At 42.6% G+C, this 19266-nt stretch overlaps 1 protein-coding gene and 1 pseudogene across 1 annotated transcript in view; one reads left to right on the plus strand and one right to left on the minus strand.

Moving 5' to 3' along the window:
- slc33a2 (solute carrier family 33 member 2) overlaps nucleotides 1-19266 on the minus strand; it is a 79989-nt gene that overhangs the window by 27299 nt on the left and 33424 nt on the right. Inside the window, exons 4-5 of the mRNA XM_080188922.1 lie at nucleotides 16412-16515; nucleotides 1456-1565 (exon numbers count right to left, since the gene is read on the minus strand). Coding sequence (XP_080045048.1) covers nucleotides 1456-1565; nucleotides 16412-16515 — 214 coding nt within the window. The remainder of the gene's footprint in view (nucleotides 1-1455; nucleotides 1566-16411; nucleotides 16516-19266) is intronic.
- On the plus strand, nucleotides 7997-8147 carry LOC145343606 (U2 spliceosomal RNA; annotated as a pseudogene).

Raw genomic sequence — 19266 nt, forward strand, 5'->3', positions numbered from 1 at the left:
CCTCCTCAACTGCATTTTTTTGCTCTCTCCCCACATCCCTTGATTCTCTGAGTGACCAAAAATCTATCTGAGCCTTAAATATAATCAATGATGGAGCATCCGCAACCCTTTGGGGTTGAACATTCCAAAGTTTCACAACCCTATAATTGAAGAAATATCTCCTCATCTCAATCCAAAATGACTAGCCACTTATCCTGAGGCTGTGTTCCCTTGTTCTCGATTGTGCATGATGTGGAGATGTCAGCGTTGGACTGGGGTAAACACAGTAAGGAGTCTCACAACACTAGGTTAAAGTCCAATAGGTTTATTTGGTAATAAACACCACTAGCTTTCGGAGCGCTGCTCCTTCGTCAGGTGAGTCGGGGGGTTCTGATCACAAACAGGGCGTATAAAGGCACACACAGTTTACGGAATACTGATTAGAATGCGAGTCTTTACAGCTAATCAGCTAATCAAGTTTTAAAGGTGCAGACTATGTGAGTGGAGATAGCATTAAGCATAGGTTAAAGTGATGTGTATTGTCTCCAGACAGGATAGTAAATGAGATGTTGCAAGCCCAAGCAAATCATGGGGGTTACAAATAGAGTGATGTGAACCCAAGATCCCAGTTGAGGCCGTCCTCATGTGTGTACCTTTGTGTCTACCTTGTCAAATGCCTTCCCAGTCTTAAAAACATATGACCAAAAAGCAAGCAAGCACTGAAACTAATGTTTGAACAATTAAGAAAATTAAGCAACAATCATCCTTGGTAAGGTTAGAAAGTTATTTTCTCATCAAAAAGCCAATTTTTTTTATAAAGGAACCTTGGAATTAAACAAACTATGTCCCCCAAAAAACAGAAATTACACGCAACATTAGGATGTGCAAAGATAGAACTGATATAAAGTACCTAAATACATTCCAGGTTTTTTATTAATATTTGTGTCATGACTGTAAAATAAAGTAACAATGATGGAAACAGTAAAAAGATAAAGACTAAATTTCGAGGCAGTAGCATTAGAAAGTTGCTGCAATTGACAAGAGTTATAGCTGTACAGCAAAACCTGATGACTGTGGGAGAGATGATAAAGATCTTGCCCGACCTGCTCCCCTACCCAAAAGGGCTGCAGTTTCTCTGCAGAATAGACAGTGGAGTGCACACATAATTTCAGGTTCAATTCCAGAGGATCATAGTGATATCCAAATCAGTTATTGTGCACTTCAAATAGGCTCTTATAGTCAAACAATCTGCTCTTATAACAGGAGAAATTGCCATTGATGTTCATGATAGAAAAACATTGGAACAATAAAAATAGTTGTTTTATCTCAGCAACATGTCTCAAGAACTGGATAGCGTGATAAGAGTAACAAGAATTGCCTACTCTAAACTTCCCATGGAGGGTAACCGAAGTGACCCTGAAATACTATATCAGGTTAGCAAAATAATGACAATGTCATAAAATACGCGTGCGTTACCTGGATTCTTTCCTCAGCCTTCTGGGTGCACAGCATCATGATACTAAATGTCAATGTTGTTATCAATCCACCGAGAAAATGCTGTAAAGTAATACTTAGCACAGCTGCACCTAGAACAAATACAAAATAAAATGAAATGGAAACTTTGACATTTTATTGATGTGTTGCGACATAACACGGAGAAGAAGCAGGATAAGAAACCTCTTCTACACTGACATGTCGAAAATATTAGTCAGGAACATTGCCTCAAAGAAAACACCTGGTTCTACATTGAGCAGAAAGTTTAAAATATTCAAATCTGCTATTTTCTCTTCCGCCATCAAAAACAAAAAAAACCCCTCCACTTTCATTCCAAAACTGGGAAGTGATTCAGGAATTTATCCAATTAAATTCAAACTATAATATAAATCTGATTACCATTATAATACAGGGGGAATGGATTATCTTTCAAGAAACTCTAAATGCCCAGCAGCAACATTTCTGTCACATCATTTAAAATGGAAATTTTCAAAAGAAAATGTCATCAACATTTCCATTGTTGTTTTACAGCTATCTTTACTTATGATTCAAGAGATTGAGTGACAAGCTTAATTTGGTACTGATCATTACAACACACTAACCATAAGCAATTTCCAATGAATAATATCCCATAGGCTACTAGAAACAAATAGGCCAGCTGAGGAGCTTTTCGTCAACTCAGCCTCGTTTGCATAGAGATATATGGTTATGCCATATCATCTTTGAATAGGTGAGCTGCCAGCATTAATCACACTACCCACAGGCATTTCACCATTTGGAAAGCCAAATAATCCAGGGGAACAAACAATAATTACAGGATTTCATAGAATCCCTACAGTGCAGAAGGAGGCCATTTGGCCCATTGAGCCTGCACCAATTACAATCCCACCTAGGATTTATCCCCATAACCTCACACATTTATGCTGCTAATCCCCCTGGCACTAAGGGGCAATTTAGCATGGCCAATCAATCTAACCTGTACATCTTTGGATTGTGGGAGGAAACTGGAGCACTCAGAGGAAACCCAGACTCAGACATGCCCAAAAGACACCCCCCTCCCCCGACTCAGACATGGGGAGAACGTGCAAACTGGATACAGTGACCCGAGGCCGGAATTGAACCCAGGTCCATAGAGCTGTGAGGCAGCAGTGCTAACCATTGTGCCACCATACCGCCTTATTGAAAGCACTTTTAAAGGGAGAACTGGGTAAAGATCAGAGTGGTTATTTAAATGTTGGAGAAATACAAAATGCACACCCAACTACGAGCAGATGAGAAAATGGAAGATTTAAAGGCTTACAACGCCTAAATCAATCTAGGGAAAATGACAGTCAGATCTTCTCACTGCTTCTCGAGATTAGCATTACAAATGGCTGCCTCTCGGCTTGTATCACCCATAATTTGTGACTGGGTTGAGGAAGTGAAATGTCAGTGCTGATTAATTTGAAATTTGCATTCCGGTCAAACTGTGCCATTTGACCCCTACTGTCATCTGTTTCTGCTGGGAGTGCTGGCTGCATAATCATGGGCCTCCCAGAAGTCAGACTTGCTGAACTTCAAGCCACGGTCAGTGGACGGAATTCTCCCATCTGAGGACAAAGTCCTGTGGTGGGGTTGAGAACGTGGAGTGTTGTCATGCTGACGAGGTAGGTGAGGGAACAGGCCAAATCTTCCAGCTCCGAGCTGATTAAATATGCAACCAGGTGTTTTACGCCATATTCTCTGGCGGGGCAAGCCATTAGTGGGATGCAATTGAGTCTCACGCCAGCCACCAGCGGGGCTCCTGATCTGACCTGGCGGGTGGCAGTAGAAAATCCCGCTATAAAGTCACAGGCATGTGAAACCACTACTGGGCTCCCTGCTGAATTCTCCACCCCCGGCCACCACTGAAGCCACAGGTGGGGGCTTGAGAGAATTTTGCCCATCATTTCCATTCCAGTGTTCGTCCCGCCACTGCCCTGAAACTGTCTAAAGAATCAGGACGGTAACAAGAATAAAGAATCAGTCCTTCGAATGGGGGTTTGTTAGATACAAATTGGGGAACAGCGCCCAAATCCGTAAGTTGAGGGAGGATGGAAATTGGGCAGTTTTGCAAACAATTTGGGGGTGGAGCCCAAATCAGTTTTCCTTCTATTTATGATAAATTCAAAATCTGGATCCAGGAGGAGGAAGAGGAATGGGCAAGCCTTCCAGCTGTACCATCTGTGTGCACAGCAAGCTTGAGGATAGTCCAGGGACATTCCTGAGTTACCCAAGAACTCCACTCAGTGCAGTTCTTGATTGGTCCAATGGCATCCACCATGGTTGAAAGCAGATGCGAGTTTTACACTGGGCTTTCAAAAGATCCAAAAGATCTTAAAGGAACAAATGGAAAACAATATTCTTTAAAAAGACTAAATTTTGTTATTTCAAAATATGACACCCTATTCCAAAAAAATGGAGGGAATGGAAGTATACAAATATGCCACATTTTCATTAATAAATCAACCATCCAAACTCCTTTGAGCACCCACTTACCTCCTTTATGCTGTGTAGAATTTGAATAAAAACTTGTCAAAACTCTGACAATTGCTTAAAGGGTGTCACATCTCTGTTGACAAAGCGATTGAAATAGATAGCACATTTATTGCCAGTCATGGCATGTTGGATCAAACCATTTTCTGATCTTGTTTATCATCCATGGCATCAACTTTGATGCATTGTGTGACCCTTTGGAGTTGTCTGCAAATTAGAGCTGCTTTTTCATATCCTTACATTTAATCCTTCTCTCATGTCAAATTCCAACCATAATTTTTTCGATAATTACGCTTCAAAGTCTTTCCTTAGCCACCTTACTAGCAAAAACAAGTAGATTAAAGAAGCCTTTGAACTGTTTTCTGCACAGACAGCAAATAAACAAAAACAACAGGGGAAAGTCTCAGGAGTAAAAACTGTAATAAAAAAGGCATGTGCAAAACAGGGCATTTTTTGTGTCAAGGTTCCTTGGCTGTAATTTCATCACCGAAACTTCAATTCAAAACAGGTCTGTGGTATTTCTAAAGATACCTCCTGCAGCCTGATTAACAAATGGCAGAGGTGGTGACGGGATCTTCCGATTCCGTCACTGTCAACGGCGTTTCCTGTTGAATGCACCCCTTGCTGCCAGGAAACCCAAGGCAGGAGTCTGCTGTCGGTGGGATGGAAAGATCCCACCTGCTTGACTGGCCAGAAAGTTCCGGCCCCTGGGCATGTTTCGCAGTGGTGGAGGCGGCTACCCCCTCCCTCCACCATTGGCCAGCAGCAGGATCTTCTGCCCCTGCTGTTGTCAACAGAGTTTCCTGCTGAAGGCATGCCTCACTGGCAGGAAACATGTGGCAGGGGTGGGTGCGGCCTCAGAGAATCCAGAAGATCCTGCAGGTGAATGGCTGCAGAATTCCGGCCTGTGTGTTTCTGAAAAAATATTTAATGCTTCCAATGCTCTTTTTGTCACTAGCAGTGTTTCATACCTAATCTCATTGTCACACAATTGCATTTACTGCAAGAACTTGTGAATCACATTTATCAGTGCAAATTTTTCTGTTCCTCGATCCTCTCCAACATAATTCCTTTCTTACTTAGCCTGTAACTCATTGTTTCTTCTCTCATTCTTCAGGTACGTCCCTTATTTCCAGCTGTACTGCGATGCTTTCCATTATCTGTCCTCCTCCATTTCATAGTGAACATTGGGACTTCAATTAGCAGAGTGCTAAAAGTACAACATCAAGCCTGGAGCTCAGAATTAGTGCTGATGTAAAAGCTTGACGTTGGCAGCAATTGTTCAACAGCAGTCAACAGTATTAAAATGCTGAATGGAGACTTTGAAGCATGAACACGAATATGCCAGGGATAATTAAGCTGTAGGTTGAAAACTTAAGTGTCCCATATTGTAGCAGCAATGCAACACTAGTGCAGTGTTCATCTTACACCAGTGAAACATATCTTGTTCAATAAGGAAGCAGTGGATTGGTTCAAATTGTATTTTTCTTTCAGCTCAGTAATACATGTGGGCAAAATTTTACAGCCTCGCTCGAGGGAGACTGGAAATTCCTGCCCGAGGTCAATGGACATTTCCGTTGTCCACCCTTGCCCGTTCCAATTCTGTGGTAGGCGAGGCAGTAGAATTCCAGTGGTAGGATCTATTTTCAGTGTCCTTCCAACAATGGACTTGGACAAGGAGAGTCAGCGGGGCATAGGTTTAAAGTGCGAGGGGTAAGATTTAAAGGAGATGTATGAGGGAAGTTTTTTTACACAGAGGGCGGTGGGTGCCTGGAACTCGTTGCTGGAGGAGGTAGTGGAAGCAGATACGATAGTGATCTTGACAAATACACAAATAGGATGGGAATAGGGGGATATGCTCCCTGGAAGGGTAGGGGGTTTTAGTTCAGTTGGGCAGCATGTTCGGTACAGGCTTAGAGGGCTCAAGGGCCTGTTTCTGTGCTGTAATTTTCTTTGTTCTTTGTAGCAGGAAATGGCTACAAATGGTGATAAGTGGTATATGTAGTAGCACGCAGTCAAGCTCTGCCACTCCATTACAAAGTAGGTTTTATGTAGCAGGCAAAACTAACTGACAGCGATCAAGGTGCCTTTTTAAGAAGACATTAAAAGCTGTGCCAGTTCCTTATGGAAGATCGTTACACAACATGAAACAACACTGAAAGTGGCCAAGAAAGTCAGCATGGCCATCAATTTATATGTAGTGTGTTCATTCCTCTTTCTGACTTAGTCAACCACCTTAGTGTTCACAGATTTATCAAGGAATCGGAAATGCATTATTGAGCCCGTTCGATTACTTTATCATTTTTGTCACAGGGATCAACAGCAATGTGAAGGCAATATATTATACAGAACACCAGGTTACACTTAGGCCTCTTTACACTTTAGTCCAATCAGATGTGACCCAGAAGCATTGTTAAAAATCTCGAATGGACATGTTATGGCACCACTAGCACAGAATCATGTGAGTCGACAGCTGCTTCCTCAGAGGTTTGTTGGTTGAAGTAGGGTGGACGGAGGAGAGGTTGTGGGGCTGGGAGGGGCGATGGATGGAAGAGCCTCGGGGGGGGATACTCTTTCGGAGGGTTGGTGCAGACTCGATGAACCGGATGGCCTATTTCTATATTGTAAAGGTTCGATGGTTAGTTACCTAAGGTTTCAAAGTACTTCATTGTCATGTCATCTTATTATTCTTACGTTCTTGCTGGAAAGAAGGAACTGTGGAACATCAGAAAGATTTATGAGTCAAGGTATTGAAATGGCTGAATGGGAGTGGGCAAGTACAAGAAGAAATGAAGATTGGTGAGTGATTGGCCTTTATTTCAAGAGGGGTGGGACATAAAGGGGTAGAAGCTATGTTACAGCTACATAAAGCTGTGATGAGACCCCATTTACAGTCATGTTCAGTTTGAGCACAGCACCTTAAGAAAGACATATTGGCTTTGGAGTTGGTGCAGCTCCGATTCACCAAATGCGAATAAAAGAATTAAGTTATTAGGCTGCACAGATTACAGTTGTATTTCCTGCAGTATATCAGGTAAATTGTCCAAGTATTTTCCGTACCAGCCTCGTCCTCCTATCATTCAGAAATTACATTGTCCTTAATATTAGCATCTTCATATTCTTTCCATAATTACCCTGATAAAACCCTTTGGGCATAATTTAGTGGGCCCATTAGCCACAGCGCAAATCCCAGGTCAAGGGTTTGAACTACACAGAAAACTGGAGATTGGTCAGCTGGATAAATACTCAGTGGCTCCTCACTTTTCTCTCAAGCTCAGCTTGCTCTCAGCACAGGCCCACTCCTGCTCCTCCCCTGTGAGTTATAGGACTCTCTCCTCAAAACGAGTCAGGATTCCCATCTCGGGCATCCCACTACCCGTCATCTCTCGCTCATGACAGTTGTGGGCAAGCACATCCTGCAGGTATACAAATGGGATGATGTAAGCTGACCACCTGGTTTGTCAGATGTTGATGAAACCTCGCATGTGAGGTGTGCCAGGGGTGTGTGAGGAAGTCTGTGGGAGATTGGGTGCTGGGGCGCTGCTAGGTGGCAGCATGTGGGATCGAGGTGTCATTCTGGGGAGTGAGGGCAAGATGGAGTGCAGAGAGAAGACAGGGAGACTTACTCTGGCAGAACAGAGTAGACACAGTAAAAAGTCTGACAACACCAGGTTTAAGTCCAACCGAAACTCACTAGTGAGTTTACTATCAAATAAATCGGTTGGACTTAAACCTGGTGTTGTCAGACTTTTTACTGTGTTTACCCCAGTCCAACGCCAGCATATCCACATCAGAACAGAGTAGGTCATTCATCTTCCTGTGGCACTATATCCCCATCCTTTTGGTCAAGCTGCTGGCACTACCAGTGATGCCACCATCTCCTTGGCAGGCTTTGCTATCTTGCTGGAAGGCCTCCTTCCAGCCTGAGGGTATATTGTTGCCTGCCTCTCCTCCACAGCATTCAGCATATGAGTGAGGGTTGGGGGGGCCAGGTGGGAATTGACAGGCTATCGCTTCTCGGCCTTTTGGCTAAGATCAAGTGTAGTATCTGTTCTTCTGTCAGTGTCATCTGGCAGAACGCCTCATCACCAGAACTGACAAACAAGCACCAAGACCTGGCTTGGCTGGTGGTGAGAAAGGCACTCCCCGTCAGATCCTTTATGCACGCTCGAGGTCTTAACATCACCGCACGCTGCCCTCGAAGCGGCTGCGGGGCTGACGAGACGGTCGCACACCTCCTTCTGGAATGTGCCTTTGCAAAGAAGGTCTGGAGCGAGATGCAGTGGTATTTGTCAAGGTTCGTCCCGAGCAGCTCGGTGACGCAGGACTCTGTGCTCTACGGGCTGTTTCCGGGAACGCACACCGAGACAAATATCAACTGCTGCTGGAAGGTCATCAACTCGGTGAAGGACGCACTTTGGTCCGCCCGAAACTTGCTGATCTTCCAGCTGAAAGAACTGTTCTCGACCGAGTGTTGCAGACTGGCACATTGCAAGGTCCAGGACTACGTGCTGAGGGACGGGCTGAAGCTTGGGGCAGCCGCCACAAGGGCACAATGGGGAAAGGCCACACTGTAAGGCCTTTTAACGGAGGCAGACCGAGGGCCCAGGAACTACAGAATACCCTCGACCTGCGTAACTGTGTGCCAATCTGAGCACTAACGGCACACAGTAATTTATTGAGGCATGTATATAGTTTTAAGTATTGAAATGTAATCTTTGTAATTAGCACAAATCTGTAAATATTGAGACATGGATATAGTTTTTTAAGTATTGAAATGTAGACACTGTAATTTGGAAGATCTGTAAAAATGTTTTGATTCCACATTGTTTTGCTTTTCGAAGGCCTGCACATTTGCAATAGATTACTTGAGATTTTTATGAATAAGGTATATTTTTGGAAAAAAAAAATGAGTGAGGGTCCCCTCCATAAATCGAGAAGCTGGTTTCCTTACTGCCTTTCTCCTGGCTGAATGACAACAAGTGCTGTGGAACCATTTAAATTCAGCATCCCCTTTATTAAAGCACTCAGATGAGCCCCCAGGGTGGGCGAATCAGATGCTCCACACTTCAGGAGCATTTAAGGTCACGTGGGGAAATTTTTTTCTGAGTGCCTAAAAATTGCAGTCTGGATCATGCGGTCAGGGTCAGCAGGAATCACACTAGTTTTCACACCAAGACTGAAACTTCTCCATTTGTTAGGAAAATTCCACCCTTTTTAATTTAAAAATCTTTAATAAATCTCCTCTTAGCCTTCTCTGTTCCAATGAAAATAGTCCTTTTTCTTAAATTCCTGCTCATAACTAAAGATTTTCAACCTGGTCTAATTCTGATGAATCCAGGCTCACTAAGACTTTATGTCCTTTCTATATCAAGGTGTCCAAACCTCAAGATAGAATTAACTCTAGTCGAGTCATAGTCTTGTAAACCTTTTCATTACTAAGCCTCTCATCTGATTAATAGAATTAGCGCTTATTTCTTTTCAGTGGCTTGTCATGTTTATTTCCTTCTTAAGTTCCCCTATTTTTTACAAAAGCCACAGTGCAAGTTTTTTTTTACTTCAAAGGTACATTTCCTCACCCTTGGCATCTGTGAGGTTTTCTCTATTAAATTCATACATTGATTATAGTGCTCAAAAGTCAGTAGGTAATTTTCTTCAAGGTCTCTGGCAAAGGCAGTAACTAACCAGTTCTACTGAAAGAAACTGGGATATCTCGTGTAGCTCCTGTGAAGAAATGTCTTATTTCTGTTCAACCCTGGCAAGCAAAGTATAATGTGGGAAAGTGTGAAATCATCCCTGTTGGCAGGAACAATAGAAAAAAAACACAAATCTAAATGGTGAGAGATTGCAGAACTCTGAGATGCAGGAGCGTCCCAGTGCATGAATTGCAAGAGGGAATGCAAGTGAATAACTAGGAAAGCTAATAGAGTGTTATCATTTATTGTGAGGGGAATACCAAAGTAGTGAGGTTATGCTCCAGTTGTACAGGGCTTGGTGAGATCACATGTACAGAATTAGTCTCCTTATTTTAGGAAGAATTCTTCGTGGGTTTCTCAGGGTGGGATTCTTCGTGGGTGGGGTTCTTCAGCCCTCCATGCAAGTGAGATCCTCTGGCCGTCTACGCCAGGTTTTGTCTCGCCAGCAGCGCACTCCTGCCCGCAGGTTTCCCGGTGGCCAGGATGGTTCCAATGGGTAATCCCATTGAGAGTGTTGAAACCAGAGAATCCAGCAAATGGACAGCTTGGCCCTGTTTTTTCCGTTATGAACCCGGGGATCCAACTGAGGCCTTCCCAAAGCTTTTCACATGGACTCAGTCACCAGCTTCGAATGTTCATTCCGTCCTTACAGAATCATAGTTCTTTTTCTGATTCTCTTGTTGGGTCCGCACCCTCCCCGCCAGATTTGAAAACGGTTGGTTCAATCTTGTTCAAAAACTCCAACCCACTAACAATTCCATTACTGTTGTTGTGAAAAGGATAAGCCTGTAGTCGAATAAAATTCACACCAGTTTGGTCTCCATGGATGCTGTGGGTTGCTTCCATGCCAAGCTTAAAAGTCTGCACCGCTTGTTCAGCCAACACAGTCATCATGGTAGTACTGGATATAAAAAGACAAGGTCAGAGTTGAGGATGGCATCATCCTCTGTGGCTCCAGCATATTTTCTCCTCACCCAGAGCAAAGTCAGATAGAAATCATACAATGCAGAAGGAGGCCATTCAGGCCATCAAGTCTGCACCGACCACAATCCCACCCAGGCCGTATCCCTGTATCCCTACATAGTTGATGACTGGTGATAGGGTCCTAATATGTTTGATTCCATTGGAAAGCATGAAGGTCTGAAACACAGTGCCTGTAAAGGCAGTAACAATGTCAGGGACCAAGACATCAAAGTATCCCATGTGTGTAGAAGCTTCTCAATAGCAAAGCTTCTCATGAGTTCCACCACTTTGCATTTTTCTCAATAGTAACGTGCATGCGAAGTGGTGGAACTCATGAGCTGTACCTTCAATCATTCGGAGTGTTGGCCATAATCAAGGGCATGGAGCCCAAAAATGGCCCAGCAGAATATACATGGACTCATTCCCAGGGTCTACCAGGCCAGTCCCAAGGATGCAGGTCGGCAGAGGGGGATAATTTTTGATTCTCTTGTCATGATTCACACTCTCTGACCAAGTTGGTAATGTCTGCATCAAGGCTGGTCACCACATGTAGCTCCTGGCTAGCATTTTCATCTTTGAAATTCCATAGTGACTATGTTGTGGGCAGCACAGCAGCACAGTGGTTAGCACTGCTGCTTCACAGCCCCAGGGACCTGGGTTCAATTCCTGGCTTGGGTCACCGTCTGCATGGAGTTTGCACATTCTCCTTGTGTCTGTGTGGGTTTCCTCCGGGTACTCTGGTTTCCTCCCGCAGTCCAAAGATGTGCGGGTTAGGTTGATTGGCCATGCTAAAAATTGCCCCTTAGAGTCCTGAGATGAGTAGGTTAGAGGAATTAGCAGATAACTATGTAGGGATACAGGGATACGGCCTGGGTGGGATTGTGGTCGGTGCAGACTTGATGGCCTGAATGGCCTCCTTCTGCACTGTATGATTTCTACCTGACTTTGCTCTGGGTGAGGAGAAAATATGCTGGAGCCACAGAGGATGATGCCATCCTCAACTCTGACCTTGTCTTTTTATATCCAGTACTACCATGATTTTTAATTTAGAAAGGGCTGGTTCCTTTTGCTTCCAAGCCTTGATTTGCCTTGCAGACACCAGCAAGTGTCCAAAAAGATTGAGGGTCATCATGACTTTTTCTGTTAATGAAGCCGAGCTAATGGGCAACAGCAGACAACTCAGTGCATTGGCATTAGCTAGCCACGTCCCAGGATGGTGCTCTAGGAGAAACTCATCAGCCACCAGTAACAAAGCCCAACACTGTAACAAGATGGGAGCAATGGGGGTTATAGCCTTATGTTCTTTGAAAAGTCCCAGCAATGATTTATGATCAGTTGCTTTGATGAAATGTCTACTGTAGACATATTAATGCTGAATACAACTGCCAACCCTCTTTCTCGATCTGGGGATACCTCCACTTCGCATCCAAGAGAGAAGTTTCTAGGTGCGTACACTGCAGACTTCTCTGTTCCATCTTACCAGTGGCATGCCAGTACCATCCCAAGAATCTTCTTGGGTTCAAAAATGGGCCAATAAATAAAAAAATTGCCGTTTAACACTGTTGAAAGCCTCCAGCTGTGGTTGCATCCCAAGACCAACTCTGATGTTTCCAGAGTAAGGCATGCAAGGGGGACAGCAAAGAAGATAAACTAGGAATAAACTTCCTGCAATTACTCATTAACCTCAGGAAGGATATTAATTCCGTGGAGTTTCTTAGAATTAGTTCCTCCTTAATGGCCTTCACATTGTCATTACTGGATGAAGGCATTTGCCATCCAACTGACAGTCCAAGTAGGTCAAGCTTTTTGCTTGGAAGACACATTTTCCCCTTTTCAGGCGCACCCCCTGACGTCTGAAAATCGATGTAAGACCTCTTTCAGGTTCGCTAGGTTCCGAAGGTCCTGTGACCAAGAGATCATCCAGGTACACCGCTACCTGAGTGAACCCTTAGAGTTCTCCATGATGCGTTGAAAAATGACACATGCAGAAGGACAGGAGAATGTATTCATATAGGCCTTTCCACATATTAATTGTCATGTACTTTCAGAAAGGCTCATTCGATTCACATTGGAGCTACATATGGTCATATCCAACTTCCAAAATGTTTGGCTCCCAGTTAAGCTGGCGCACAGGTCTTCAATCCAGGGCATGGGGTATCTGTCAAATTTAGAAACCCTGTTGACTGTCAGCTTATAGTCTTTACATATTCTGACTGATTTATCTGGTTTAAGGACAAGAACAACAAGTGTGAACTGCATAGGTCTTATTATGCCTTGTCCAGGAGTTCCAGTTCTGACTCTGCTATTTCCAATTGGGAGTATGGAACTGATCTCACTCTAAAATACTTAGACCGTGCAATGGGGTCAACACAAATCTTAGCTCTGGCTCTCCTTATTTTTCCAAGCTTTTCAGGGAAGTCTTTGGGGTACTTCTTGATGACTTTGTAGTCCCCCCTGCACCCAGCCTGAAGATCTCCAGCCTGTTTAGTTTGTTGTCTTGCAGCTACTCCCTCCCCTTTAAGATAGGTTCTTATCTCCGTACAATGAGTGGAAGTTGAGCTGATTGCTGCCTACCTGTAAGCCACTAGGTGTCCTTTATCGGCAATGGATTCCCCATATAGGTGGCTAGACTGGCCTTTGTGTTTTCTAAGTTTAGGAGCTGAATACCAGTCCAAAGGTGATTATAAGTCAGCTCCTCAATAACAGAGACTGCAGCTCCTGTATCCATTTCCATTTTAACGTGTGGCCATTTACTAACAACTTCACCAATATGGAGGCAACCTTTGTCTTGGAATGCGATTTAATTGCATTGTCCTAGTTCCTAGTTTGGACATACCTGAAAGGCACGGTCCAGTACTTGGCCTTTTTTGAAATAGCACCCATTTTGACTGTCCTTAAAACTTAGCCCTGATTGTGGCCTTCTGCTGCACTTACAATAGTCTGCTATCTGGCAACTACAATCTTCTGGAATAGCCTGAAGGTTGTTCCCGCCCTTCCTTGACTGCTCTGCCGCTGTAGGAGATTCGAAGATATTTTACTAATACCATCTCTCTTAGTTGAGGCTCCTCCCCCCAATTGGAAGACACTGCTATATGGCATCCCCTGTAGTTTCTGAATTCCTTTCTCTGCATTCTCCAATGATAGAGCTATCTGAATGGCTTTCTCTAATCCAAGTTGGGTTCTGCCAATAATTTATTTTTGGACAGTCACATTGTTAATTCCACAGACCAATCGGTATCGCAACATGTTGTTTAGAGGTAGTCCAAATTCACAGCGCTCTGCTGTGTTAAAGCTGTATCGCTGGAGTATTATGGAAGGTTTTGGGTCCATAATAAAAGGCAAATGGGATGTTGCCATTTATTGCAAAGGGACTGGAATATCAAAGTAAAGAAGTATTGTTGCAATTGTATAAGGTGCTGGTGAGATCACATCTGGAGTATGGTGTCCAGTTTTGGTCTCATTATTTGAGGAAGGATATGATGGGATGGAGGCAGTTCAGAGGAGGTTCACCAGATTCTGGGGATGAAAGGGTTGACGTATGAAGAGAGATTAAGCAGTTTGGGCTTGTACTCGCTCGAGTTTAGAAGGATGAGGGAGATCTGATTGAAGTATATAAAATTTTAAAAGGGATTGATAAAGCAAATGTACACCAAATATTTCCTCTTAAGGGGCAATCTAGAACAAGAGGTCACAGGTATAGGTTGAGAGGTAGTAGATTTAAAACTGAGATACTATTTCTTGCAGAGAGTGATGAACTTGTGGAACTCATTGCCCTATAGCACAGTTGACTGGCTTCAAAGAGACAGATGTATTTCTAATTAAAAAATGGATAAAGGGATATGGGGAGCAGGTGGGGAGGTGGAATTGAGACCCGGGAGAGATCAGCCTTGATCAGATTGAATGGCAGAGCAGGCTCGAAGGGTTAAATTTGCCTACCTCTGCTCCTAATTCCTATGTTCCTACAATTGCCTTTAACCAAGTCCACCAATTTATTAAAGGTTTTGGAATCACGGCATCTGGGTATGTTAGGCTTTTTTTCTCACTGCAGGTTGGAACTCCGCAGGCCATCAACAGGATCACTTTCTGCTTTTCAGTCCCCTCAATATAGTTGGCCTGAACAAGGTAACACATGGGCTCTGCGTATTGGGTCCAGTCTTCTGTGCTTGTTTCATAGGTTTCAAGTGTAACAAAAAGAGGCATATTTCTTACTGGAGGATTACTTATCTTACGATAAAGATGGTCTGGAGGGAAGAAAAAAAAACCTCGCTTTACTCCCCACTGCCAATCTTACTGAGGCAAGTCTTCCATCACCAATCACCCTTTGTTTACCTTGTTCAGTGGCTCTAGAGTGCAGATCAGCCTTAAGTCTTTTGACTGCTGGCCTGAGTGAAGCCAGCTGATTTTAAATGCCCCCACTGCTCCTTCCTTACTGAGTGAGCCTCCAATGGCCTAATAGGGGAGTTTGTATTCTATGATTCACATGGGGAGATCTATTGATGATCTCTATGGCTATCATAATACTCTGCTTCAGGTAAGTTGAGATCAAACTCAAAGTTAATTCCTGAGCCTTATGCAAAGCCTCGCTTTTCGCTGCATTTATTTTTCTTTCTAACGATGCTACTACATAAATATAGTATAAAGTAGGCTTTATTGCCGTGAAATTCATTGATGTTGCACTTACATTATAGGCTTAAACCAGCTACTGAAATATCCCATAAATTAAGCGCTAGAACAGTCCATGCTGGAATTGTGCTGCCTCCCATATTAGTAAAGGCTGAAGGGCCCTTAGCTGTAGCAGGGACAAGACCCTCCACATATGCCAATCTGGGCTCTTGCAGTCTACATGTCTACATGTGTCTAACCAGCAGTCCCTAAATAGATAACTGGAGACCATCACCAAAATGGTATTTTAAGAAAAGAAATACTTAGCCAAATGTGGACCTGAAAAAAACATCCTGGCCAGAGTTTTGTTTGGTAGGTATCACATTAGAGCTTTGGTGGTGGGGAGGAGGGTGTTAAAAGTCAACATATGTCATATGATCCATCCACCAATCATACGAATGGGGTCCCAACAATTTTCACAGCCAAACTGCTAATATGCCTTCTTTTGAAGTTCTGCATCAGGAGGCATCAACTTGCAGAATACAACCTTATTTTTTCATTCTGTTCCAAATGGACATACAAAATTTGGTGATAAAGATATAATTTTTAGGTTAGGAGTGAAATCTGTCCTTTCTATATTTATTACTCAACTGTCACCACTCAAAATAAAATTAGTCATTCATCTCATTGCATCTAAAGAGCTACTTGCTGGGCTAAAATGACTCTTAAGTTTGTCTGCATAACTTTAAAAAATGTTACATTTTATCATGTGCTTTGAAATTTTTACCTGATAACATATTTGTGAAATTATTATATATTTCTAATTTCCATTCTGAAGCTATTTTGATCCTTAATGATGCTAAGCACATTCTATTAAGTGGATGAGCATTTATAAAAAACAACTGGCTCACACCATCAGATTAACTAGTGACAGAATACAACCCAGCTGAAATAAAAGAAAGATCTTACATTCATACAGCACCTTCCACCACCTCAGGACATTCCAAAGCAAATGAAGTACCTTTTGGAGTGTAGTCAGTGTTGTTGGAAAAATGGCAGCCAACTTACACACACATAACCAAAACATCTAAACATTTAAGGTGTTGTCAATCATCTGCTTCCAATTAAGTTAATCTGGTCAATACCAAAATTAGTCAACATACCTTTCATTATCAAAGATTCAGCTTCAAACACAAGGAGAAGTGACGCCTGGAAACTTAAATTTAAAACCCGCATCAAGAAGAGGACCAGAATAATTGAAAATGCACTGCAATTGAAAACAAATTATATTCAAGTAAATATTTGTCTTTGCTTTTTGAAAGGCAGAAATGCAACAGATTCTGTTTAAGCAATCCAAAAATATATATGTTTTGAATTGTGTTGTGGTTTACAGAGAATGAAGTTTTCATACGTTAAGCAATGGCACAGCACGTAGCTTCTTCTTCACATAACCAAAACTTTCAGTTACATCAAGTGATGTTATTAAGAGTTATGATGAGCTTACACTATTATAGCACTATTTTACTGACACTGTGCAAGTTAAACCTCGAATCGTATGGGAGGGATTTTATGGAGCCTGCAAGAGCGGGAAATATTGTGTGCAGGTGACTAAATTAAGCAGGAGCCGAAATATTGATGATGTATGATGGATTGAGGTTCAAAGATTATGTTATGGGCCTCAGGTCCTGTGGTGGGTTCCCACTTCTGATATCTTTGCATGCAATGATTACTCATTATAATTATTTTTTTAAAATCACAAGCCTACCTTCAAGAAAAGTCAGTAGTTCATGAAAACTTTGTGGTACCTGTAGTATGTTCACTTAAAGGTGACGTGTACCAGTCAGCTTTGTGCAGTTGTGTCTGAGGTCAGTGATTTTCTCTGTTGAATGCCACAGCATGGGGGGTGGGAGGCGGTGTGGAAGCAGAAGAATTGTAGCTCGCTAGCAAGGATGAATCAGTGGTGTGATGGGGAGGAGGGTGGGTGGGATACTGTCTCAGGTTGTCATTTGACAGAGTCCTTACAAGGCTTTTGATTTCTCCTACAACATTTCAAATATCCCCACTAAGTAATCGCAGATAATGCCCTTTGCTATGCATAGAACAGGGGACCAGCTGAGCCTGCAAGTTCAGCCAAATGTCCCACCGAGACATTAACATGAACATTCGATAAAGAGTGAATGCAAAAACACAACATTGTTTCTTCCACAATAAAGAAATGTCCCTAACTCTCCACTAACCAGCAATATGCAACAAACCATGAGGCATGCTGGTACATTTGGTCAGAGAACGAAATTTGTCTCAACCAATAATGATGATGCATACATAAATAAATAAATAAAACAAATATGATGTGAAATATTTGCAAATGAGGTTTAAATTTGAAAAAATATACCTGTGCCACCTTTCTGCTCTCTAAATCTTATGTCAATGGTAATTTGGAATTTCAGTAAAAAGTCTGACAACACCAGGTTTTAGTCCAACCTATTTATTTGATAATATACTCACAAGCTTTCGAGGGACACCCTCTTCGTCAGGTGAATGGAGAGTTCTGGCCTCAGACAGAGCATATAAAGCACAGACAGTTTAGAGATTACTGATTAGAATGCGAATCTTTACACCTAACCTGCTGTTCAAGACCTGTGACTTCAGGTCTTGAACAGCAGGTTAGGTGTAAAGATTCGCATTCTAATCAGTAATCTCTAAACTGTCTGTGCTTTATATGCTCTGTCTGAGGCCAGAACTCTCCATTCACCTGACGAAGAGGGTGTCCCTCGAAAGCTTGTGAGTATATTATCAAATAAATAGGTTGGACTAAAAGCTGGTGTTGTCAGACTTTTTACTGTGTTTACGCCAGTCCAACGCCGGCATACCCACATCATGACAATTTGGAATTTGCCAGGGAAGTTGTGACTATGATGAAAAGCCTCCCTGTTTGATCAGGAGGTTCTTGAACAGCAACCACCGCGCCTCCCCCCCACCCCCCCACACCCCCCCCACCAACATATCTGCTGCATTGTCAGCTGATAGTGGGTTTCAACAGTGAAAAGCATCCTCCATCACTGAATCGCACATCTCTACTGTGCAAGCCTCTGGCACTTTAAATTTAAATTGTAATTGAGTGAGAACCAACAAAAAGCACGAGTCTGTAAGTGGTGTCCACTTTCTCCACAGTCAGGAACGGCACATTATATTAAAATTCCGCCCTATGTGTCGAAAGCAAGATAAATTTTAATTCATTAGTCAGCTCTGGGTAGACTAAAAAGAAAGGGGGCTATCTGACATCCATCAACATGTGAAATCATCTAGCAGCTCATTATTGTTCATTGGAGATGTTTTCCTCTGTAGCAGACTTGGCAAAGTTCTTGAAAATGCAGTTAGCCAAATAATCTAAAAGAGCAACAACACAAGTTATACCAGCTTCCTCTGCATAGATCTATTGAGGTCAGGGATAGGATTAACTGAACATGCGACTTACTTACATTAAACTCAACAGTTAAACCACCTTTAGGATTTGGAAGAAATATGAATCCTCTGGTTGATGGAAATTAAAAGCATTTTTATTTTCTCAGCAGAGCTTCCTGTTGATGGTTTTCGCGTTTTACAGAGAACAAAAAAAATCATTATCTAACTTTCCTGGAAATTAGCCACAGGTTGAAGTGAAACATAAACCGACCCAGCATTACTCCAGCTAATTGACTCCTTGGAAGGGCTTGAAGCATTGTACATCCTCTGGGACATTGTCTCTTAGTAATCAGTCCTGCAACAAGATTGGCAGCTCAACTGGCTAGTAATTAATAGCTAGCAAATGTTTTATTTACAGTTTACAAATCTGCTCTTGCTCCCTTGGAGGCATCACCTTTGGTAAATTCTGATAGCAGTATACAGGAACAGCACTGTGGAAAGCATACGAGCCTGTAGGCAGAATGCAAACACCGGTTCAGGTCTGGGGGTACAAGTTAAAGAACTGAAATATTTTGTTACACAAGAGGAATTCGGTATAAAAGGGAGGTCAGTAGTT

This window comes from Carcharhinus amblyrhynchos, chromosome 5, assembly GCF_965287045.1.
Source record: "Carcharhinus amblyrhynchos chromosome 5, sCarAmb.v2.hapA, whole genome shotgun sequence".
NCBI lineage: Eukaryota > Metazoa > Chordata > Chondrichthyes > Carcharhiniformes > Carcharhinidae > Carcharhinus > Carcharhinus amblyrhynchos.